Raw genomic sequence first — 25,567 nt, 5'->3', positions numbered from 1 at the left:
AATGGCAGATTTGACAGTTAAAATGAAAATTGTTCCAGAAGAAACTTTAGTCAAACTAATTATTTGAGACGTTATAAGGATGTATAATTATATTCTTCACCTTTTAAAAAAAGTTTTATTACAAATGTGGTTTTAAAGAACAAGTAGAGAAATAAAAGCTGTAATTGTTCTTAATTATAGCTAACTGTAATTGCACTCAATTGCAATATGCTGAATATCACCAATGGCTAAAGAAATCCTGGCATACAGACAGTGCACCCACACTCATGAGATGAGGTATCATTTTATGAATATTCTGTTATCTATAATTTAGCTCTTTTACTGTTGATTCCATTTGTGTTGATTTTATTTTATTTATTTTTTTAGTGATTATAGAGATATAATTGTCATCTGTGAATGTATTGAAGGTTGTAAATTTCATCTGGGGTTGGTTCAAAATTCCCATTGCTACAGAAAAAAGACATATTGGAGATTGTTAAAATAAGAGATTTGGACATGACCCACCATGGTTGAATACATTGAATACACAGATTTGCATTTTCAGAGGTAATGATGAATACCGCATTTAATTTGCCCAGCATGGTCCAAGAAGCAACCTGGAAAATTTGAAGGACCTAAAATAGCATGAGCTACCCTTCTGCAGAAAGCTCTCAGAATAGTGTTATTTCAAATGGGTAAAATGCCCCATGAATGGAAAAGTGTTCATCTCTCTCTCTCTATCCTTTATGCTCAAGACTCAAATCAAGTTCTGTTTCTGCCCATGCTGCTGCTGCCTGGCATGCCCGTACAGTCAGAGGGGGGATGTTTGGCTCTGAGCTGCTTCCTGACCCTCGGGGAGCCTCACTTTACTCCTTTGCAGAATGAGGGCTGATAGCACTACCCTGTTCCTTGTCAAAGAATGTATGAGGGGATATCTTTTTTTATTTTTTTTGAGACAGGGTCTTGCTCTGTCGCCTAGGCTGGAGTGCAGTGGTATCATATTGGCTCACTGCAAGTTCCGCCTCTCGGGTTCATGCCATTTTCCTGCCTCAGTCTCCCAAGTAGCTGGGACTACAGGCTCCCGCCACCATGCCCGGCTAATTTTTTGTATTTTTGGTAGAGACGGGGTTTCACTGTGGTATCCAGGATGGTCTCAATCTCCTGACCTCGTGATCTGCCCGCCTCGGCCTCCCAAAGTGCTGGGATTACAGGCATGAACCACTGCACCTGCCCTGAGGGGATATTTTTAAACATATATAAATGCACTGTTGGAGAAAGGAAATAGGTTCTTTAGGAGAAAGAAGCATTTTATTATGCGTTTATAGCCATTGTTCAGAAAATTAAAAAATAAAAACCAACATTAACAACAACAACAAGATTCTTTCAAATCACATCAGAACCACCTTTATTTCTTTGCTATTTCCATAAATGGTTGCTAAGAGTTTCTAACCTGGTAGCCAGAGACAGCTTTGACACAATTGCTGGTACTTTTTTTTTTTTGAGATGGAGTCTTGCTCTGTCACCCAGGCTGGAGTGCAATGGTGCCATCTCAGCTCACTTCACCTTCCACCTCCCGGATTCAGTCGATTCTCCTGCCTCAGCCTCCCGAGTAGCTGGAACTACAGGCATGTGCCACCATGCCCGGCTAATTTTTTAGTATTTTTAGTAGAGACAGAGTTTTGCCATGTTGGTCAGGCTGGTCTCGAACTCCTGACCTCAAGTGATCCACTGCCTCAGCCTCCCAAAGTGCTAGAATTACAGGCATGAGCCACCATGCCTGGCCGCTGGTGCATTTTTTAAAGAGAAAAATAATGCATTTAACTGAAGGGAGCCCCATGTTCTGACTGTAGGTTGGAGGTAGGCCCGGGGAGAGGGAGGTCCTCTGAGGGGCTGTCCTATTGACCGAGGTCACCGCAGCCACACTGCTCCCTAAATGGGAGCAAATCTGTTCCTTACTTCAGGGTATCTGGGGGAGGCAAGGGAGGCCGTGTCCTTAGAAATGATTTGTGTCCCTCAGAGCCTTCATAGTACCTGGTAGGAGGGAATAATGTGGCCCCTACTTCATCAGAGACAGCGGAAGTCCAGGGACTAGGGTAGCTTATCTCTTCATCTTTTCCATCAAACCACTTCATCCTGGATGGGGTCTTTCTGTGGCTGTCACAAAACTGCTCGTTCTTCTCCGTGGTTTCTCTCTCCACCAGAACCTCCCGTGTTCCTTCTGCCCTGGTAGCTCTCACACAGACTCCTCTTTGAAGACTGTGGCCTTTGTGTTTTCATTTCTCAGGAAGAGAAGGAGCATCTCTAAGACAAAAATCTTCTTCCTCTTGTCCATGTTATCTGCTTTCTCAGTCACAAATACTGGCATTGGCCGTTAGGCGAATGAAGTTCCTTGATATTTGTATCAGCAAAAACTCCCTTTCTTCCCTCCCCAAAAGAGAATCAGTGAAATGAGGTGGATAAAATCTCCTCCCATTACTTATCATTATGTATTCATTTGTGTAAGTATTTGTGGCCGTGTCTTCCCCAGGAGACAGCCTCATGAAAGAGGGGGCTCATGTTTATAAAGTTTCCTGTCTAATGTCCAGCATGTAGAGATGGACACACAGTGGAAGGTGTAGAAATGTGTGTTGAACAAATGAATAAATGCTAATGAATTCAATACCAATACTTGTTGGTTGATGGATTAGGCCATTAGTCAAACATCGCAATGCAGGCTGGTATTTGCAAATCCCTCTTTGATCCAGAAATTATCAAGAGTAGAGATGATTTTCTGTAATTAAGAGGACTTATTAGTGATATTATGTCCCTGGAAACTAATAGAGAAAAATTAGGCATTATTGCAAAATAGGCATCCTTTTAAACGAACTTATATAAAATTTTTTGTTTTTGATTAATAATTATTTTGGCGTGTTTTTCCTTAAGAAGCCAAGTATGAATTGCAATGCAGCTTAGAGCACAATAATTCAGCAATATTAACTTCAGAGTTCTTTAACAAACTGATCCTCTCCCACTTGTACAAGCATATGATTTGAAAAAAATACACTTTTGTTGGTTTGTTTTGGAGAGATGTCATTTTGTTCACAAAACTTTAAAGAAACACAGGCCAGTGCAGTGGTTCACACCTGTAATCCCAACATTTTGGGAGGCCGAGGTGGGCAGATCATTTCAGTTCATGAGTTCGAGACCAGCCTGGCCATCATGGTGAAACCCTGTCTCTACTAAAAAATACAAAAATTAGCCAGGCATGGTGGCGTGCATCCGTCATCCCAGCTAGCTACCTGGGAGGCCGAGGCAAGAGAATCGCTTGAACCTGGGAGGCAGAGGTTGTAGTGAGACGAGATCGCACCACTGCACTCTAGCCTGGGCTACAGAGTGAGTCTCTGCTCAAAAAAAAAAAAAAAAAGAAAAGAAAAAGAAACACAACTAAATGTCTCACATGTGCATTGTCTGTTTTTTTCAGTTTTTGCTTTGACTTTTGCTTTTCATTTCTGGGAGTACAAGTTGGTAAATGAAACTTCATGTGACATTTCTAGGCTATGAGACTGTCTTCAAGAGCTGGTTACATTTGCGACTGCCAAAGTCTAAATGAGTGACTTTCAATGAGCAGGAATTGTTACTAACAGCCGAGTCAGGTACTTAGTGGCTCACATTGTTTAACTGTGGTAGAATTACAGAGCATACAGTGTACGACGATTAACATGCAAACCCAAGCCTGCATCGGGAACATCCTCGTAACGCCACTAGCAGTGTCCAAGACAGGCCTCCTCTTCTTGGGTGGGTTTCTGAGCTGCGTCTGAAGAGGACATTTCTGAAAGAAAGCAAACAGAAGCCTTTCACACTATCTCGAAATGACGGAAGGGACCCCAGTGCCATTTGCTCACTGGCTTCCCTTACAGACGCCAGCCAGGGCCAGATGGGCTCCTCTGCAGAGGTGATTAAGAGAAACCTTTGGCAGTTTGATTTTCAAGGCACTTGAGCAAATGTAACCAGCTCTTGAAGACAGTCTCAAGGGCAGGGATAAAGGCACACACTTGTGGCTCTTTCATAGAAAGAATGCTAAAATAATACAAGTAAATTGTGAGCCAAATAAAATCGTAGCAAGGACTCTGAACAGGACTCCCCAAGTGAAAATGAAAGATGATCAGGAAGAGGCTGTATGTACCAGTGATTAGATTCAATGAATCTGAACTGCAGCGATGCCTCTGACGGCTCAGACTGCAGGCCTGCCTACTATCAGATGGAAGTGGCTCATTCTAAGCACCGCGCAGTGCATTCCTGAGTATTGACTAAGGGATTTGTGCATGGAAGACCGGTTTCCCCATGGCAGCGCCTCTCCGCAAGCCTGGGCTCGGGGCCTGTCCGGACCTCCGTCCAGGCAGTGAAATCCCGAAAGTGTATGCAGCGATTTAAAGAGTAACTCCGCCTCCTGGACTTTATCTTGGAACCTGAGAGGAAGAGAAAGGTTCGTTCCTATGAGCGTAGGCTAGGCAGAAGGAACTTAGAGGAGCGCTCTTGGGAAGCTGTTCTGAAAGCAGAACCACATCTGTGAATGTAGCTGGCTCATGTTGCAATCATTTCCACCCAGGAATAGATCTGACAGGCTGGCCTCTGTAGCGATGTAAACTCTCTCTTGTCGAAACATACAGTTTTCTAAGTGATGTGGTGAGTTTATTTAAGGGTCTTGTTTTAGTTGGTCAGCATTTTGAATGTATAAACACAGGCTGCCCTTCTTTTCTCTTAAATTACAACAATACCTAGTATCACCTGTTTCATACAACAGGTACCCCGTCAATCTTGAGAAGAAGAAAGAAATGCAGTAGTGCAAAGGAAAGAAATGAGCACAAGAAAGGGAGGTGGGGATGGAAGCGGTTGCATTTAATGCAGTCACATATTCACAGAGTCACCGCATCAGAGAGGTCTTCCAGGACCACCCTGTATAAAATTATAGCCTCTACCACCCTGCTTTTACTTTCTACCCCGCTACCTTGCTTCATCTTTCATAACGTATACTATGTAATGTAGGAATCAGTATTCATTTGCTTGTTTGGTTTTTGTCTATCTCCCACTTCTAGAATGTGAAGTTCCTAACAATGGGACTTTTTTTTTTTTTTTTTTTTTTTTGAGATGCTCTGTCTCCAGGCTGGAGCGCTATCTGGGCTCACTGCAACCTCCACCTCCCAGGTTCAAGCGATTCTCCTGCCTCAGCCTCCCGAGTAGCTGGGACTACAGGCATGCACCACCATGTCCAGCTAATTTTTGTATTTTTAGTAGAGAGGGGTTTTCGCCATGTTGGCCAGGATGGTCTTGATCTCTTGACCTCGTGATCTGCCTGCCTCGGCCTCCCAAAGTGCTGGGATTATAGGCGTGCGCCAGTGCGCCCAGCCAATGGGGCTTTTTTTGTTGCTGTTGTTCATTTGCTATAGCAGAAGCCAGAAGGGATGCAGGAGTATGCGGCATAGATAACATATCTGTGGCTTACACATACTCCCCTGTTGTTCACATCCCGATGAAAAGCATGGGCTCTGGAGCCGGGATGCTTGGGCTGTGTTCAAATCCTGACTCTATCTGTCATTGCCTGCATGGCCTTGGGAAGTTACATAACATTCTTTTGTCTCATTTTTCTCGTCCTAACCATGGTTTAGTGATAGTAACTACTTCGTGAGGCTTTTCTAAGGATGAAGTGAGTGGATGCCTATAGATGGCCTGGAATAGTGGCTGGTGTTAAAGAAGATTCCAGTTGATGTGAACAGTTACATGAATGTGTGTGTGCAATTGTAGATTTCAGCATGTGAGAATAATTACTTGTGTTTGTATACAGACACACACACACACACATTTTGATGTTTTAATCATGAGTGAAAATCAAGGAGAAATAAAAGTAGGAAAGAAGACATAAAGGCCAAAAAGAATGAAAACATAGTGATGAATGACTGGAGGGAAAATCAGAGTGAGGGGAAAGAACGGTGTCTTTAGATTTTGCTTAACAGAGAAGAAACTTTCCTCTCTAAGGTGTTTGGGATTTTCCAGTGCTAAGGTTCACCACACAAGAAAAAAATTAACTGTCCTGAATTAATATATGCCTTTGTAATGATGTGGTTTTTTTTTTTTTTTTTTTTTTTTTTTTTTTGGAGATGGAGTCTCAGTCTTTTTGCCCAGGCTGGAGTGCAGTGGTGCAATCTCGGCTCACTGCAACCTCCGCCTCCCAGGTTCAAGCGATTCTCCTGCCTCAGGCTCCCAAGTGGCTGGGATTACAGGCATGTACCACTACGCCCAGCTAATTTTTGTATTTTTAGTAGAGATGGGGTTTCACCATGTTACCCAGGCTGGTCTCAAACTCCTGAACTCGGGTGATCCACCTGCCTCAGGCTACCAAAGTGTTGTGATTACAGGTGTGAGCCACTGCACCCAGCCTGTAGTAATGTCTTTAAGCTAAGTTCTTGTTTATGTTTTATTTGAAAATGGATCCAAATTAAAAATGCCCACAGTTTGCCTCAAGCTAGTTGACAAAAGAGAGAAAGAGAGAAGGAGAGAAAGAGAGAGAGAGAGAGAGAGAAAGGGAGGGAGAGAGAGAAGGAAGGAAGGGAAGGAGGGAGGGAGGGAGGGAGGGAGGGACGGACGGAGGGAGGGGAAGGAAAGGGAAGGAAGAGAGGAAGGAAGGAAGGAAAAAGGGAAAGGAAGGAAAAAGGGAAAGGGAAGAGAGGGGAGGGGAAAAGTCTGCTTGGTTGTAATACTTTCACTCTTAATTACAATAAAGAAAACCCCACACCTTCTACAACTAGAACATTAAATCATTTTTAGGACAGGCAATAAAAATAAAATCTATTTTACCTTTAAAAAAAAAGTTATCTGTACTTTTGGGAAAAAAATTAAAGATGCAGTTGGAGAAAAACATTCCAGGTCTTAAAAATATTTATCTTGCTGACACACAATTAGCATGGGGGCTCATGTCTTGTGTTTTACAGTTGTCAGCTAATTTTGGAAACTGGCAGAGGCTGCACAGAAATAGATGGTGTGCTCTTGCTTCAACACTTCCTAAAAAAAGAACTGCTCACATAGTTCAGGAACGGGGAAGGACAGGAGATGACGAGGGAATGTTATTGCAGACAGCTGATAAAAGCTGGCATCACGCTTTGCACTGATGAATGCTCTACATATTTAAAATTAAAGGATTTTTTTTAAGGAATGCTAAATAATCTACCAAAACTGTGTCAGACACAGGGGACACTTGTCTGCTATCTTTTCCGAGATTTTTTTCCTTCAGTAAAACTGAATTTATGCTGCAACTTCAAATTTGCAGAGAGCTTTCCTGTTGGTTCAGGCTGATGATCACACCAATGATGCTGTGGTGTTACTTTGACATCTGGGACACAGAGACCCTGAAGAGGTCAAATGAATTGCCCAAGGATATACAACTTATCAGAACCAGCACCTTCCATCACGTCAATCTGCTTCTTAGTTGCTGGGACAGTTCTTTTTCTCTGAACATATAATTGCACTTTGTAGTTTTTTGCATCCTTGTTTTCATTCAATTTGTAGTGGTCTGGGCCAGGTGTGGTGGCTCTCGCCTGTAATCCCAGCACTTTGGGAGGCCAAGGTGGGTGAATCACCTCAGGTCAGGAGTTGGAGACCAGCCTGACCAACATGGTGAAACGCCGTCTCTACTACAAATACAAAAAAATTAGCAGGGTGTGGTGGCACGTGCCTGTAATCCCAGCTACTCGGGAGGCTGAGGCAGGAGAAACGCTTGATCCCAAGAGGCGGAGGTTGCAGTGAGCCAAGATCACGCCATTGCACTCCAGCCTGGGTGATAGAGTGAAACTTCATTTAAAAAAAAAAAAAAAAAAAAAAGATGTTTTAGTGTTCTGCTTTTCACTTGAAATCAGATTATCTTGGTAGTGATAACTAAGGAAAGGAAATTAGTACAATTAAACTCCAAATACTGCTATAACTATATCAGGCATTTTTTTAATAAATGAACTTCAGAGAATAGAATTACCAGCCAGTAGAAAATGTCTATCACACTCATATTTATTGAATGTTTGGTGTGTGCCAGGCACTGAGTATTCAAAATCTTATAGGAGATGTGATCTTTGACTTAGAGTAGCCTTTTTTGTTGTTGTTTTTTGAGATAAGATCTTGCTCTGTCACCCAGGCTGGAGAGCAGTAGAAGGATCACAGCTTACTGTGTCCTTGAACTCCTGGGCTCAAGTGCTTCTCCCACCTCAGCCTCCAAAGTAGCTAGGATTATAGGTGCATGCTACCAGGCCCACCTCACCTGTTTGTTTGTTTTTTCTGTCTTTGTTTTTGTTTTGTAGGAACGGGGTATTGCTATGTGGCCTAGACTGGTTTTGAACTCCTGGGCTCAAGCGATCCTCCTACCTCAGCCTCCCAAAATGCCGGGATTATAGGTGTAAGCCACAGCACCCGGCCCTTAGGGGAGTTTTCAATAGTAGAAAAATGAAGAGTATTCGTTACTTGGTGCCTTATACAGTTTCTTTTACTGGAACGTAAACACTTGGCAAGAAGGATCAGGATCTAAATTCATCTTAGTGCCTCTCAAAACATCCAGCATTGCCTGGGCTGAACATAGATTATGTGCTAATGAATATGTTGCATGAATAAATATTAGTCAGCAAATAAAGATGATTTACACTTAGGAAGCAATGCTAATAATGGACATTGTGCCTATAAAAGTTTAATGAAAAATGCATGGTCTTTATGTCACCTGCTTTAAATCCCCTCAACTGGGTTACGACAGAGCGTAATCTAGAAGAAGCATGGGATATTCTGCTCAATTTATTTCGCTCAAGGATTTCTTTACAAAAGGAATAAATTCATGAAAACATGTGACTAATTCAGATGACTGTTTAACACTAGTAAACAGATAAAAACAAACAAATGGTCACCTGAAAAGCTCCAGTGTTTGTCGATTTGCTGATCTCAAAAATGGTGACTGGATGATGAGTCCTAGCTACATTACTGCAGTCAAATACAGTGGGGTTTTTTGTCTGTTTCGTATTGTTAAATTTTGGAGCTACATGCGCCAATGAAATCATCAGGTTTTCAGTAATCATGGACATCAAGTACTATCTGTAACTCTAATGGAAGTTTTTAGCACACGACTGTGTAAAGCATAGTTTTCCCCTGCTGGGATTAATACATGATGAACATGACTTTTCCCCAGTGTCTAGCTTTTGCTTTCAAGGTAGGGCCAACACCTTTGTCTTTGAATGTGTGATTCACTGAATAAAGTTCTGCATTGTCTTTTGTGCATAAATCCACCCATACTCCACCATTTGGAATTTCTTTAGTTGTTGTTGTTTTGAGACAGAGTTTTGCTCAGTTGCCAGGAGTGGAGTGCAATGGCGCGATCGCTGCTCACTGCAACCTCTGCCTCCCTGGTTCAAGCAATTCTCCTGCCTCAGCCTCCCGAGTAGCTGGGATTACAGGCGCGTGCCACCACACCTGGCTAATTTTTTTATTTTTAGTAGAGATGGGGTTTCACCACATTGGTCAGGCTGGTCTCAAACTCCTGGTCTCAAGTGATCTACCCGCCTCTGCCTCCCAAAGTGCTGAGATTACAGTCATGAGCCACTGTACCCAGCCTGGAATTTCCTACTTCTTTTTTTTGTTTGTTTTGTTTTGTTTTGTTTTGTTTTAAAGGAAAAAGAACTTAGAGACATTTGTATCTAATTCAACATCAGTTTTTCTTAAGTGACTTGTCATTTTTTATCTTTTCAAAGTTTCCAACTTAGTTTTTACAGAAACAAGAATTTTTCCACACTTGTATTTCATCAATTTTACATCAGGCTTAATTAAATTTAAAAATTACAGTGATTACCAGTACCATAAATGGGCTGGGGAACAAACACAACATACTCTTGGTAAGCATGGAGACTTAAGCAGCTGGAGCCAAAGCAAAGCAGGTGCTCTTAGAGGCCTCAGCCTCTGTGTTTTCCCATGTGAGTAAAAGATGTTGGTCAATCCAGTAAGCTTTTGAAACAGAGGTCAATTATGGACATTTCTATTGCAGTGGATTGTTGTTTTGTTTTGAAGAGACAGAATGTCACTCTGTTGCCCAGACTGGAGTGGAGTGGTGTGGCACAATCATGGTTCACTGCAGCTGTGACCTCCTGGGCTCAAGCAATCCTCCCTCCTCAGCCTCCCAAGTCGCTAGGATTACAGGCAGGCACCATGATGCGCAGCTCATTTTTAAAATGTTTGGTAGAGACAGGGTCTCACTCTGTTGCCCTGGCTGGTCTCAAACTCCTGGGCTCAAGCCATCCTCCTACCTCAGCCTCCCAGAGTGCTAGGATCACACGTGTGAGCTGCTGTGCTTGGCCTTACTGCAGTGGTCTTGGTTGAAGACAGCTTTGTCACCAGTGGACATTTAGCATTGTCTGAGGACATGTTTGGGAGCTACAATGGTGCTGGTGGGGAGCAGTACTACCGGCATCAGTGAGTAGATGACAGGGATGCCATTAAACATTCTACAATGTCCAAGATAAAACAATGTCCAAAACAAAAGATTATTTTGCTCAAAATAATGTCAAGTTTGAGAAATGCTCCACTATGATTTAAATGGATTTATTATAATGTATGAACAACATCGTTTTAAAAGATACCAGGAGACTCATCATATTAAAATATGTATAGTCTGGAAAGCAAAAATAAAAAGTTAAAAGATTAGACAAAAAGAAATTTAGTTGTGTCTTAATTCTGTGCTGTTAGTGTTACTACGATCAAGCTGTAAACATAAATCTCACCCTCAAGGTCAACGAGGCCAGAAAAGTTCATTCATTCCTGATAAGATGAATAAATATTTATTGAGTATATATGTTGGTTTCAAATGACAGAAAGATAAAGGATAAAACAAACACTTGAAAGAGACTTCTATTGTAATAAATGTCATAAGGGAAGGCTAAATAGAGAGGGGTATTTCTTAGCTGGGCTATCCACAATTCCAGATTCTGTTTGGAAAGAAAATTTTTCATGCAGCCACTAAATTCTTCAAAGAGATGAACACGTGTGACACATTCAGTGGCACAGTGGACAATGCCTTCAACTCTGGTTTTGCTGAAGGAATGGAAACTTTCTCCCCAAAGCCAATTTTTATAGCAATAAAAGCTGATTATTTAATATTATATGATTACTTAGGAAAGAATATTTTTATAGAAACTAAACTTATTCATTTATTAAGGAAGTGTGGCTCTGTGGGAACCACCACTTCTCCAAAGTGCTCAGTTATTATCACAGGGAGTAAATAGGAAGAGGGAGTTCTAATAGCTGGGAGGGTCAGGGAATGTCCTTTGTTGAGAAGGAAGTCCTTTGTTTGAATTGACACGGTAGGAAAAGAAAATGTTCCTTTAAAGCTGAGGCTTAACCAGGATTGACACATTGGATTCAGGAGGTCGATGAACCATCTACAAGTGTGTACCGCAGTGTGTATGTATATATTGTTATTTTCTCTGTGTAAGGTGTTTGTATGTTTAATGAGATTCTTAAAGGGGTTATATGACACTAAGGAGATTGTATACTATTGTTCCTAAGAATTACACCTTTAATCCCTTGGTCAAAAGTTGAGCCCTCCTCTCCTTTTAAAAGAGTTCAACATAAAGCCTCCATCTCCTCCTTCTACTCATTGTTCCCTTCTCTTTCCAAGAATACATTTCTGTTTGAGAGACAAGAGATCGGCCAGGTGCGGTGGCTCACAACTGTAATCCCAGCACTTTGGTAGGCTGAGGCAGGCAGATCACTTGAGGTCAGGAGCTTGAGACTAGCCTGGTCAACGTGGAGAAACCCGTCTCTACTAAAAATACAGAAGTTAGCTGGACATGGTGGCGCACACTGTAATCCCAGCTACTCAGGAGGCTGAGGCACGAGAATCGCTGGAACCCAGGAGGCAGAGTTGGCGGTGAGCTGAGATCGCGCCAGTGTACTCCAGCCTGGGCAAAAGAGAGAGACTCTGTCTGGAAAAAAAAAAAAAAAAGAAAGAAAGAAAAGAAAACGAAAGACAAGAGATGGCAATTAGGACAAAGTTAGTTTTGAAATTTGTCCCTGGTCATTTTTATTAATATGCTATAGAGCCTTTCTTCAGTGACTTTTCTTTTGTGCCATTTGAATTATCGTAGTATCTACCTTCAACAGTCCTAAATGGTAGAACTTTATAACAAAGAAATGAAAAACAGCAATTTGCTACTAAAAGAATTCCATTTTGTGCTGTCCGTGCTCCTTCATAAGCTTCGGGTGACAGAGGTCAACATGAAGCAACATCCCCAAAGGAATAAATTTCCCAGAGATTCTTGGAGAAAGATCATGGGTACTTTGTTTAACATGTAAATGTCTACAAGGTGGTTTGGGATTTGTTTCTCCCTCTATTATCCTTCTAGATGTTGTACATTTTTACATTTTAATGTTTTGAACTTAGTTGTATCCAACCACCAGAAAGTAGAGGCAGATATTTTGCATGTGTATAAAATTTCCGTTGAAAGTAACCTTTGGAATCATCAATGGGAATTAATCAGAAATGCAATTAATCAATTTTAACTTTCTAACCACCTGCATGTACGGTATCTTCTTTATACCTGATACCATAGTACTTATTATGTGATTAAATACATTTTTGTAATTCACCAAAATAAACTTAATCATACTTATCTTCTTTTTCTCCTTCCTGCAGAGAGACGGCCACAGAGTTAGCTGGGAGTCTACCAAGGTGAGCACGCTGGCTTTGCTTTTTCTATGCCTGATTTCTTATATCCACAAAGAGAAGTACTGTGCCATGTCTTCTGTAAGAGGTCTTCTCATTTTGTCTTCCTCATGTCAGATTTTGATACGTCATACATCACTATGTTAATGCCAAAAATTATGCATGAGTCACATATACATGATGTAACCAGGAAGTAATGAGGCTCATGTTCATAAATGACAGATTATTCACATTCCTTTGAAGTCATATGGTATATTTGGAGATGTATATATGAGCTAGATATGCCATAGAAATCATAAACATGCTGCTTCCTTTATTATGTTCATGGGAACTGGCAATCGAAAAACATATTGGATTGGTTTTTTTCTTCAATATATTCATTATTGTTACTGTGTTCAGGGACTTAGAGACTTATGAAAGAATCTTGAGCTTCCCCTGAAGAGCTCACATCATAGTATTGAGAGTATAAGTGCAGTGGAATTCTCATTGTCATAGAAATAAATACTTAGTAATATTATATCATAGAAAGAAATTAATATGTAATTGATCAATGTGTTTTATGTGTAATTTATCAATGTGTTTTATATGTTTTTGATATTTATGTCAGTGTATTAAATAAGACATGATTAACAGAATGCAAGCTCTAGATAACTAGCCGTCAAGGATGATTACCAGCATTTAATGGAAGGGAGGGAGAAATGGAGAAAAGAAGGAAGGAAGGAGGAAGGGAGGAAAGGAGAAGAGATGGGGGTAAGACTGGGAAGACAGGAAGAAAGGAAGGAAGAAGGAAGAGAGGAAGAGAGAGAGGGGATGGGGGGGAAGATTGGGGAGGGAGGAAGAAAGGAAGAAAGGGAGGGAGGAAGGGGCAATAATTTAAGAGGTATTTTACTGGGCATTGCATATATCTAGAATCTCTCCTGAGCACCAAGGATTGTGCCTTTGTTTTGTTGTTGTTGTTGTTTTTTGAGACAGAATCTCACTCTGTCACCCAGGCTGGAGTGCAGTGGTGCAGTCTCAACTCACTGCAACCTCCGCCTCCCAGGTTCAAGCGATTCTCCTGCCTCAGCCTTCTGGGTAGCTGGGATTACAGGAGACTGCCACCATGCCTGGATAATTTTTGTATTTTTAGTAGAGACAGAGTTTTGCCATGTTGCCAGGCTGGTCTCAAATTCCTGACCACAGGTGATCCACCAGTCTCGGCCTCCCAAAATGCTGGGATTACAGGCATGAACTACTGTGCCCGGCCAGGTGTTTGTTTTTTGTTTATTTGTTTGTTTGTTTTTGTTTGTTTTAGCTGGAGTCTCCTTCTGTCGCCCAGGCTGGAGCGCAGTGGCACGATCTCGGCTCACTGCAACCTCCACCCCTGGATTCAAGCGATTCTCCTGCCTCAGCCTCCCGAGTAGCTGGGATTACAGGCATGCACCACCACGCCCAGCTAATTTTTGTGCTTTTAATAGAGATGGGGTTTCACCATGTTGGCCAGCTGGTCTCGAACTCCTGACCTCAGGTGATCTACCTGTTGGCCTCCCAAGGTGCTGGGATTACAGGTGTGAGCCACCGTGCCCGGCCAGGTCAGATGTTTCTTAAACAGAGGAGACACTTACTCATCTAAATGCACAGAAGACATCAGGAGAGAGGGGAAGGGGGCGGAGTCCCTGAGAAGGCAAGAGGGCACGGGATCCAGGGCACAGACGGGATCATCTTGAGAAGAGAGCCCAGGCTACTATCTGAACAAGGATGGAAGCAGAAAAGGGGTGTGTGGATTCAGAGCAGTATGTGGGACTGGGGCCTCAGGGAGTCTTAGACATTCTACGTAAGCATGGATGGGATTACAGGCGTGAGGCCCCGCGCCTGGCTCATGCCTTAGTTTTTGAAGGTACTCGATAATCATGCGTGAATGTATTAATGTCCCAGGATATTGCCTAGAAACTGTTGGAAGTAGAAATTAAGAGAATCTCAGAACAGGAGAAGCAGAGTGAGCACAATGTTGTCATGAACAGCACTGGAGAACAGGGGAAAGTACAAATTGTCACCATCTGTTACCAGAGATAAGCACATTTGGTTGCTTTTTTTGTGTAAAGAAAATCTTTGCTTATAGGATCAAGATTAATATTGCCAAAAAAACTGTTTACTGTGATCCAAATATTTAAATTACTGTATGTCTTCATTCTTTGGATAACGTCCCCCAGAAACATTTCCATCATGTGCCAGTTTTCAGGGTTAAAACTGTCCGAGTGTTCTGGTCTGTGTCTCCCCGCTGAGTTTGTCTGTCTTTGTGCTTTCACTCTGGAAAAAGTCTGCCCTGAAGACCTGAGCATCCCATCATGTGTGGGGAGAGAGATTGTTGTGTGTCTACCCACGTTTGTGCTGAGGAAGTTAATCCTGAAATAATGGAATGAGGAATGACTTCCAAATTTTTGTAGAGCAGCTAAGGAGCGGACCACCTCTGTGTTGTCAGAAGAGACCCACTCCGTGCTGTAATCACACAGATGAAAATTACTCACATGTCTGAGAAATCACCGTCGGCACCCGGAATTCTATTAAGTAGTGCTGTATTTTGAATACCAAGCAGCAATGCGTATATTCCCCAGGAATGATCTTTTGTAGCTGGTTTATTACTCAAGGGAGAGGCTGCTCTCTTAAGTTTGGTGGGTGGTATTTTGGTAATGGGCCTACTTATTTTTCTTCAGGAATTTTTGTTATTCTGATGTCGAGTCATGTTGAAAATAAACAACATGCCGACATTCCCATTCTAACTGCAATTTGCAGTCACTGTACTGCCTGGCGATAAAGGAGTGAGAAGTAATATATCAGTGATTTCTCAATCGTGCTTCTAATGTAGCTTCAGGTATTCTTTTGACTTCTCCAGGGACGGTTTGAGACATAGCCATTGACAATTATTTCCCTTCCGCACATTAACATGAAATCATGTAATTATTTGATGATGAATCCTTCCCTTGTGTCCAGATTATTTCTTTTGCTAGCGTTTGTTTGTTTGTACAGTCTCGTAGAATTCCATCAGTTGTTTCAGCTTTCAGCCTTTTTTTCAGATTTCTTCAGCCTGTCACGGGGAAAGTACAAATTAGCCCCGAAATACCTCGGTGCTGTGGAAAACAAGGCACCTGTAGTTATTTTGTTTGTTTGTAGGCTAGTGATTAGTGGAACATAACACTTTGAGTTTTTTCTGCGTTTAGTCATAAAAGTGCGCTTACGCTGTGACGTCCAGGAAAAATGGAAAATTGCAACTCAGGCAACTGCTAACTAGTGATATGTGGCTGCGAAAGAAGACGGTGGCATTTGAGAACAGTTTTATTGTTTGGGTTTCATTGGCTATGACTGTCTTGAAATGTTCCGAAAGGCCATTTACACGGGTTGCATAAGGGTGGAGTATTTCCAGTGTAATTACCTTACATGGTACTAATTTAAAGTACTCTGGTCACTGGTGGATAATATCCTGTGAAAATGTACGCATGCTGTAGCAGTGGATTGAGTCTGGGTAGTTAAAAATGCTTTGAAGTCAAAATGAGATATGCGCCCAAGGTGCTTGAACAGGCGCTAGGTTTGTTTTTCATTGCTGATGATAACCTAAATGTGTTTTTGAATTCTTGCCATTGCTGAAATTAAAGCCTGGTAGTAATAAGTCACCAGAAAAAAATTAGATTATATGAGCAACATGCACTAAGCATTGTAATTATATTATAAATATTAAAACCAATGATCTTGTCAGGATTAAAACAAATATTTAAACTGGCTACACGTACTATTCATGCTGATCTCTTTATGTTGAAGTGTCCCGGAAACGGGATGTATGGAACCATTTCTTGAACTGTGAAAACGATCATTTTCAATCTTATAAATGACTCCTTGCTTTTATTTTTGCTTGTAGCAAAGGACAATTTAGCAATCTGAGCAGTTGTTTTCCCCATTACAATCATGTTTTTCAAGATCTGGTTTTTAGGATGAAGGTGTTGCGTTTCGGTAGATGTGTTTTAATTAAATCATGGTGAAACCCCACTTGTTCAAATGGAATGAGGTTTCAATATAAATGCCTATAAAGAGAGAAAATTTTATTTTGGATAGCAGAGTAAAGATACAAACAAGATTTATATCAAGAGAGGTTTTACTGTAATCATGCACTATGAGCTGCTGTTTTTGAAAAAAGGGGAGCATTTTAATTCCTTGTTAACAGAGTCCACTGTTTTTCAACATAAACTAAACAGTTTAGAAAATAAAGTGACATAATAGACCTTAATAGAAGTATCTTAAGTGCTGCAGCAGAGATTCAGATGTTGATTCTTATACACCACACTGAAAAGTCAGGGTGTTCTTTGAGGACCATGAAGTATTCGTAAATGAAGCTTAAAATAATTCGGTATATAAATCAGATGTCATCTTGTACTAGATTTTAGGATAAACCAGTGAAAGCAGGGGCCAAAAGTTAAATAAGTTATGAAAGAAAAATTTAGACTTTTCTCTTGTATATTAATCCAGTAACTTGATCTCTTTTTTTTTTTTTTTTTGCCTTCTGTGAGAGGGTTAGGAAACATAATTCAATCTAAGCAATTGGGGAACCCCCAATACCTAGAACACTGGCGTATACCATAGGATTACTGTTTGAGAGCCGCTACCCAGAAGACGGAAATGCCTGGTTTGTGTGACTATCAGAGACAAAAGCCGTTATACCGCCGTTTTGCCTGTGAAATTCTGGTCTTAAGTCATAGATCTTTGTTATCTAAAATTTGAACTGAACAGATTCCGTTTAAAGGACGAGAGAGACTTACCTCTCCAGTTGACCATATTTGTCAGTCGTGGATGTGACAGATCAGGTAGCAATAGGCAGAAACGGTGGAAGCAAGGATAATTCAGATCATCTCTGAGAGCTCACCTTTCTACATGGAGGGCTTTGATAGGAAACATAACCTCCTATTTCTCATTGTCCTCAGTACACAATGCCATTTTCTGAAAGACTTTCAGAAATTACGAAATATGCTGGTACTTCCAGGCCAGCCTCTTACTGAGTCATCTAGAGCTGATGATGGCCACTTCCTGTCTTCTTTATAATCCCTAGGAAGCAGCAGCTCCCCCAGCTCTCCTGGGGCCCATGCCTGGCGCTATTCAGCATTGACACAGTTCATCCTCTATCGTTAATTCAACCAGGGTACAGCACGCACTAAGTATATGCAAAGCATGGTTGTAGGCTTGGCATATACTTAGTGCGTGCTGTACCTTGGTTGTGGGACAAGACAGATGGACACCATCTCTTCTCTGAAGTGGTTCAATGGCATGAAGAAGGTACCGATCATCCCAGTGCTACGGGAAAGTGTTTAACACATAAGAGAATTAGGAAAACATTGAAGCAAACAAAAAACCCAAAGGATTTCAGCAGTGAGATGGGCTAGTTCTGATCAGAGGCAGTAAGGACACCATCCCGAATCAAACTTCAGAGCAGGACTGCAGCGAGTGGGTCAGAGTGGGTGAGCACAGGCCAGGGGATAGCCCACAGAGTCCCCAGACCTTGCCCCCCTCCAAACCCTCTTCTTTCAGGTTCACTACTTGGCTCACAATATGAAACAAACCCTCTGGCTTAAGTGACTGGTTTCCATACCTTTCACAACCCAACTTTCTACTCCCAGCGCCCAACCATCATACAGCACCCAGACTCTGCGATCACAGCTGCAGGTGGTGAGGTGTGCTCTCTCTTCCTCCCTGCCCCAGCCCCTACCTCCTCACCTTTTCTAATGCATCTACCACTCATAGTCTGTGACTGAGTTCTTTCCTGCACAAACCTTTCCCTTACAATGTCCTTCTTTATCATTTTTCTCAGGTTGAATCCATTGAAAAGACTCGGTAGTTACAGCAGGCTAAAAATGCAGGTTGAGTTTGTAATTATGGTTCAAGAGGTCAGAGAAGGCCCAGGGTGAATTCAGAGCCTCTGTGGTCTGAATGTGTCCCCCAGAATTCATGTGCTGGAAACCTAATCCTCGATGTAACTCTGGGGAGGTGAGAATGAATGGGAGGTGGTGAGGTCATGAGGGCTCTGACGTCATGAACAGATCAATGCCACTGTAAAAAGGGCTTGTGGGGGCAGATTCACTCCCTTTCTCGCTCTTCTGCCATGTGAGGACCCAATGTTTGTCTTCTCTTGCTCTTCTGCCATCTGCCATGTGAGGACACCGTAAGAAGGCTCACACCGATGTTGGTGCTTTGAGCTTGGAATTCCCAGCCTCCAGAACTCTGAGAAATGAATCTCTGTTCTTTGTCAATTACTCAGTCTGTGTGATTCTGTTATAACAGCACAAAACAGACTACAGCCAGCACCCTGGTACACCCTCTGCCATCTTCATCATGTTGATAAGGTGCACCTCATGCTCACAGCCACTCCAGCCGTCACATGGGGACCATGTCCAACTTCTTCCATGGGACTGTTTTTCAGGGGAGGAATCCCTTTTCTATGCCTGATCCCTTAGTGAGGGGACATTGGGTTTCTGGTATTCTCAGCCTTTGTAATGGGAGGCCTGTTCTGTCAGCAAGGAGAAAGGTAGGAGTCGGGGTAAGGGGAGAATGAATTGTAAGTACTTACAGAATGGCTTCCATGCCAGGTAGGCACTTTTCTTCTTCTTCTCCATCTGGGTAAATCCAATGGCCATTTAGCTGTGATCTTATTTAGTCCCTCAGCCGCATTCAACCTAGGGACGACTTCCTCCTCCATGAAGTGCTCTCTTCATCGTAGAGACATCAAGCCCTCCAGGTTTCCCTCCTGTCTTGCTGGCCATTCTTCAACAGTCTTCTGTTATTCCTTGCCAGCTTCACTGGCCTCTGCAGGTTGAGGTTCCCCAGGGTGCCCTGGGCATTGCTCTGTTCCCCTGTGAGGAGGGAGTGGAGAGAGATTTCATCCAGCTCCATGATTTTAAAGATCATCTTTATGCAGGTGGTTCTCATTTGTATATCTCCAGCCCTGACTTCTTCCTTGAGCTTCAAAGCTGAATATCCAGCTGCTAATGTGACTCTCTACATGGAAGCATAAACTTAAACTTGATGTGGCCAGAAAAGAACTCTTGAAGCTTACCTCAGCCCACCTTATCATCATACACCCGACACTCAAAGGAGAACCTAGTGACATTAACAAAAAAATAAATAAATAAATAAATAAATAACACTTTTTCTGTTCTCAGACTTAGCAGATAACTTGTTGGCTCAACCTCCAAAATGTATCTTTATTTATTTATTTTTTTGAAATGGGTCTCACTCTGTTGCCCAGATGAAAGTTCAGTGGCATGATCATAGCACACTGCAGCCTCGAACTTCTGGGCTCAAGTGATCCTCCTGCCTCAGACTCCCGAGTAGCTGGGACTACAGGTGTACATCATCACACTGGGCTAATTTTGAACATTTTTTGTGGAGATGGAGTCTTGGTATGTTACCCAAGCTGGTCTCAAACTCTGGGCCTCAAGCAGCTCTCCCACCTTGGCCTCCTAAAATGCTGGGATTACAGGCATGAGGTACCATGCCCAGCCTAAAATTTATCTTCACTTCGTCTGCTTTCTCTGTCTCTTTCCAAGCCACCGTAAACTCCCACCTGAATTGTTAAATGGCCTTCGAAATGGTCCTTCCCACTTCCTCTTTTGCAATTCATTCTCTAGGTAGAAGTCCAAATGATCTCTGAAAAGTCATCCATCAAAATATTGTTTTTTTTCATAAAATCAGGTAAGAGTTTCCTATTGCTTAGCATAAAATCAATGCAATGTACTTTGGTTCCAAGGGCTGCTTTCATCTACCTCTGCAGCCTCATCACCTGCCACTTTCTGTCTCATTTACTTTGCTTCTGACACACTGGCCTATCTCTGCACTTAACTTCCACAGAAAGTTCTCCTTTCACCACCCTATTAAGTAACCCCCCAACACACTTCCTGTCACATCGCCATATTTATTGTCATCTGTTTTTTATCTGTTGATTTATATACGATCTGTTCCCTTCCCTCTTAGCTCCAGAGCAATGTCTCCCTTGCCTGTCTGGTTTATTCCTCCATTTGTAGGCCCCTGAACAGAACTGGCAGCCAATAAATGTTTATTGAATGACTATATGAGCCCCTATTTCAGAGATAAGAAAACTGAGATCTGGTCTCCTAGTCTTTGCATGTGTTCTTCCTTCTATTTGGAAGCCCGGTGTCATCTCTCTGCTCTTTTTCTCCCCTACCAAACTCTCTACCACTTGTTCTTCTAGATCCAGATTTGTAAACTACAGCCCACAGACGAAATCTAGATGGTGGCCTGTGCTTATAAATAAATATATATATATTGGAACACAGCCATAACGTCTATTTATGTGTTGTCTGTACCATTTTTGTGCTACAACGTCACAGTTGAGTAGTTATGGCGGAGATGGTATAGCCCCCAAACTGAAAATATTTACTGTTTACTTTTATAGAAAGGTTTGCTGACCACTGTTCTAGACACATCCTAGGTTTCTTCGATAGCTTCTCTGCCCTGAAGAGATTTATGTTCCTTCTGTTGGTTCCCAAAGACCCCAGTTTTAACCCCTATCCTAGCATCTGTGTCACCCAATAATCTAATTGACTAGAAGACTTTTACACCTTCTCCACTAAGTAGGAAACACACTAGCAGTGCCTGGAACATAGTAGGCACTGAGTAAATATTTTCTTAAGTGTTTGACCATCTGAATAGATGTTTAAATGAATTAATAAGTGTTTGGATGGATGAATAAATGTTTGAATCAATGAATAAATGTTTGAATTGGGAAGGGAAGGAGGAAGGATTGAGGAAGCCTTCTCCTAAAGAACCAGGGGTAGACAAGATGTATGATTTCTGCCTTCTCTCACCCTTCTCACTCTTCTCACTGCTCCATAGACTTTGGCACCTGGAAAAATTCATCTAATTGGCTGGAAAGTTATTAACCTAAATTTGGCTGTTGCTGTTGAGACCATGTTAACATGGAGGCTACGAGATCAGGCTTTGGGTTCAGAAATGCTTGAATCTTGTGCCTGCCATTTCTTAATCATGTGAACTTAAACAAGTTATTATAGTTATTATCTCTGCCTCAGTTTTTCATGTATAACATTGGAAGAATTATCATACCCATCTCATAGTATCACTGTGTGGAGATAACCCATGTAAAGTATTTAGCTCAGTGCCTGCCACACAGCAATCAATACATGGTAGCTGTTATCTTAGTTCACTGAAAGAGAGGATTATGCTAATTATTTTACCAATGCTTAGGTGTATTCAAATCTAAGAGAAGATACTGTGTTACATTATAAGGAGCAGCCCAGCGAAGTGATTCAGTGCATATGATCTGCAGCCAAACTCCAGCTTGTGTTAAAAATCCCAGTTCAGCCACTTACTTGTTCTTTGACCTTGTGCAAGTTTCTTCACCTCTGTCTGCCTCAGTTTCTTCATCTGTAAAATGGGTAATAATAGGGCCAGCTGTTCTGAGAAGTGAAATGTTACCCATAAAGTGCTTAAAACAGTGTTTGCTGTTTATCTTATTATAAGGAAATTAAAGTTGCATGTTAGTTGAAATTTGAGGTGGAGGTGAGGGAGCATCAAGCCATTGGGCATATAACCCTCTAATTCAGATTTTAATTATGCAGTGCATAGATTGTTGCCTTGCTATGCGTTATTGTTGATGATTTAAAAGAGAATACCCGATTTAAAAGAGAATACCCAAAGCATAAAATGTAAAAGTCCCCTGACCTTGCTATAATACATGAAAATAACAATCACTTAAAGGAAGTATATATGCAAATACTGCCCACCTATCACGGGCAGCTCCATCATAAATGTGGTGTTCATTAATTCTCTAAATTCTTTATAGATGTGTATAAAAATCCATAGTGACTGAATTAAATTACACTTGTTTTATAATATAGTGTTCTGATGTGTAACAGACTGTCAAAGGAATGATCTTTACGAGGAAAACTTTAGAAAATTGTTAAGTTACTCACTGTGTGACCTATTTAGACTTCTCAGATTCTTCCTGTGGTAGACTGCATAATTAAATTTTAAATGGAACATGATAAAGAAATTATACTGGTGATCTCCAGAGATTTTGATACCCTATTTGGCTCTTTATAAGAGTATAGCAAAGACATACTTTAAAAATTAATAAAGGCCTGCCCTAATTTTTTTTCGTTTTGGATTTTCCTTATCTGCTCTGTAATTCAAAGCTATGTTGCATGATCCACAAGTGTTTCCTGAAATAAATGATCAAAATAAAAATTCTTAAAAGCACATTTATCCCAATTTGAGAATTCCATTATTTGTGCATGAGAGCTTTTGTGCAGCAGTGGAATTTCTTTAAGATAAAACCTGCCGTTTTCTGGATTTGTCGCAATAGAGAATTGGAGATTTATTCACTCTGTTTGTGGAAGCATTCATATCTTCAGAGTTTATAGAGCAGAGGAGTAGAAAATGGTTTCCATGTAAGATGCAATTTTGCAGTTAGAATTCCTCATTTGCTATGTAAAAGTTGCTCGTCCCTTGGGTGAATAATTTTTTTCCATAACCTTTTGCCATTCATTTTCTTCTGTATTTAAAGCGGCATTTCCAAGATATAATAACATTCTATATTAAATACAATATTCTCATCTTAATAAATTTTGTAGTATAAAGCACACCCATGTTAGTTAAAAAGCCTTTCTTATTCCTCTAAAGGATTTCAGATTTTACTGTCCAATGAGCTTTGACAAAAACAAAACAGGTTGGAGAGTTTCTGTGCCTGCCCAAGGTTGATTTGCTTTTTATACCTTCTTAAATATTGGCTTCCACTAATGTTTGGGATTGTCAAGCTACCGAGAACATATAAATTAATAAAATTTATTCCCATGTATACATAGATAGTTTTAAACCTTGTAAACCTTTCTTTTCAGATTAGGTTTTGTAAACGTTTCTATTATGTATTTTCCTTTTCCTTCTTTCTGGCAAATACGCAGTTTTCCTTTTGGACTGAAACCACTCAAGCATCCTATATTGTGTTCATTTTTCAAATAAGCAACATTAGACTCACAAAACACTATATAAAACCAAGCCGAGGCAGTGACATGAGCCAACAGAGAAAATAAATTCCCCATTAGGCCTGACTATTCATCCTTAAACCTCTGCTTGTCATGCTGGCTGGGGGTGGGGGGTGTAGCTTTAAGGAATAATGCCAAGCTCCATAAAGGATTCTGAAGAGAAACTCATATTGGAAACATGATTATCTAGTGAGTAAGTGGAAACTCTCTTTAGCACCACAGTACGGCATTTGAGACCCTCCCTCACCCAGATCCCAACCTGTGGAACTCAGGCTAGCATCGACATAGTGACACCTGGTGGCCCCTAATTCATCATTGAGCACCACGGCACCCCTTCCAAAGTAAAGAAAATTTATTTCCAAATTAGGCTTTCAATGTAATAGGTTTCTGCGTATGGTTTACAAGTTTTTAAAATATACACCTAATTAATAATGGAGATGCTTATGGACACCACATTGAAACCTTAAAATGAATCTCTTGATAATAGCAGTACATTAGTCTTTTCTCATGCTGCTAATAAAGACATACCCACAACTGAGCAATTTATAAAGAAAAGAGGTTTAATGGACTCACAGTTCCACATGGCTGGGGAGGCCTCACAACCATGGCAGAAGGTGAATGAGGATCAAAGTCATGTCTTACATGGTGGCCAGCAAGAGAACTTGTGCAGGGGAACTGCCCTTTATAAAACCATCACATCTCATGAGTTGTATTCACTATCATGAGAACAGCATGGGAAAGACCTGCCCCCATGATTCAATTACCTCCCACCAGGTCCCTCCCACAATATGTGGGAATTCAAGATGAGAGCTGGGTGGGGACGCAGCCAGAACATATCAGGCAGTATCATTTCTAATGACATCCTTGATCAAGGAAATATATGAGGTCCTATGGGGGACACAAGGTACAATGATCCCCGCCCTTAAGAACCAAAAGATTCCACTAAAAAAATCCAACTCATAGAAGCAGAGTAGCATGGGGGCTGGATAAGGGATGCGGTGGGGAGTGGGGAGATGCTGGTCAAAGGGTACAGAGATTCACTGGACAGGAGGGATAACTTTGGGAGATCTATTGTACAGCATGGTGACTATAATTAATTTATGTGTGCTAGAAAATTGCTAGGAAGGTAGATTTTAAATGTTCTAATCACAAAAAAAGATCAATATGTGAAGGGATAAATATTTAATTATTTGATTTAATCATTCCACAGCTTATGTGTATGTACATCGAGACATCACAATGTACCCCATAAATATGGGAAAGTTTTACCTTGTCAATTAAAAATTAAACTAATAAATTAGTTAATTAAATAAAAGAACCAAATGGTTCAAAAGTAGGAATCAATTTTAGTAGGAGAAAGCATGTTCTTTCTTAGCAAAATGTCTCTTACTGGTAAATATGTGTGTGTGTGTGTATGTGTGTGCGTGTGTGTATATGTATAATACATTAAGTAACATATACCTGGACCGAACAATGAAGTGCAGAGAAGAGAGAACATTTTTCATATGGCAATTGAAAGAATATCATTGGAGGGAATATCCCTTCTGCAACCAGAAAGGGCAAAAATAAAGCAAAGTGCGAGGAATGTAGAGTGTCTTGAGATGGAGACCCAGCCAACTGGTTTCACCCAGATGGTTTGTTAAGAGAATAATGAAATATGAATTAGAAAAGTAGATAGAAGCCAGATTGCAAAGCTTTAGAATGACAGAAGTGGTTTACTTTTTTTTTTTTTTTTTGAGACGGAGTCTCGCTCTGTCGTCCAGGCTGGAGTGCAGTGGCGCAATCTCAGCTCACTGCAAGCTCCACCTCCCGGGTTCACGCCATTCTCCTGCCTCAGCCTCTCCGAGTA

The 25,567-nt window shown here is 41.2% G+C and overlaps 1 protein-coding gene across 8 annotated transcripts in view; it reads left to right on the top strand.

The window, feature by feature from the left end:
- CELF2 (CUGBP Elav-like family member 2) overlaps positions 1-25,567 on the top strand; it is an 867,108-nt gene that overhangs the window by 435,306 nt on the left and 406,235 nt on the right. For 7 of the 8 annotated variants that reach the window (XM_030819314.1, XM_030819310.1, XM_030819332.1 and 4 more), the window contains one exon: positions 12,659-12,694. In XM_030819314.1, coding sequence (XP_030675174.1) covers positions 12,659-12,694 — 36 coding nt within the window. Of the gene's footprint in view, positions 1-11,998; positions 12,017-12,658; positions 12,695-25,567 lie in introns of those variants that run through there. The other variant, XM_030819319.1, reaches the window with a different exon arrangement.

The sequence above is a fragment of the Nomascus leucogenys genome, chromosome 9 (assembly GCF_006542625.1).
Source record: "Nomascus leucogenys isolate Asia chromosome 9, Asia_NLE_v1, whole genome shotgun sequence".
Lineage (NCBI taxonomy): Eukaryota > Metazoa > Chordata > Mammalia > Primates > Hylobatidae > Nomascus > Nomascus leucogenys.
This window is presented reverse-complemented; position numbering and strand designations above follow the sequence as displayed.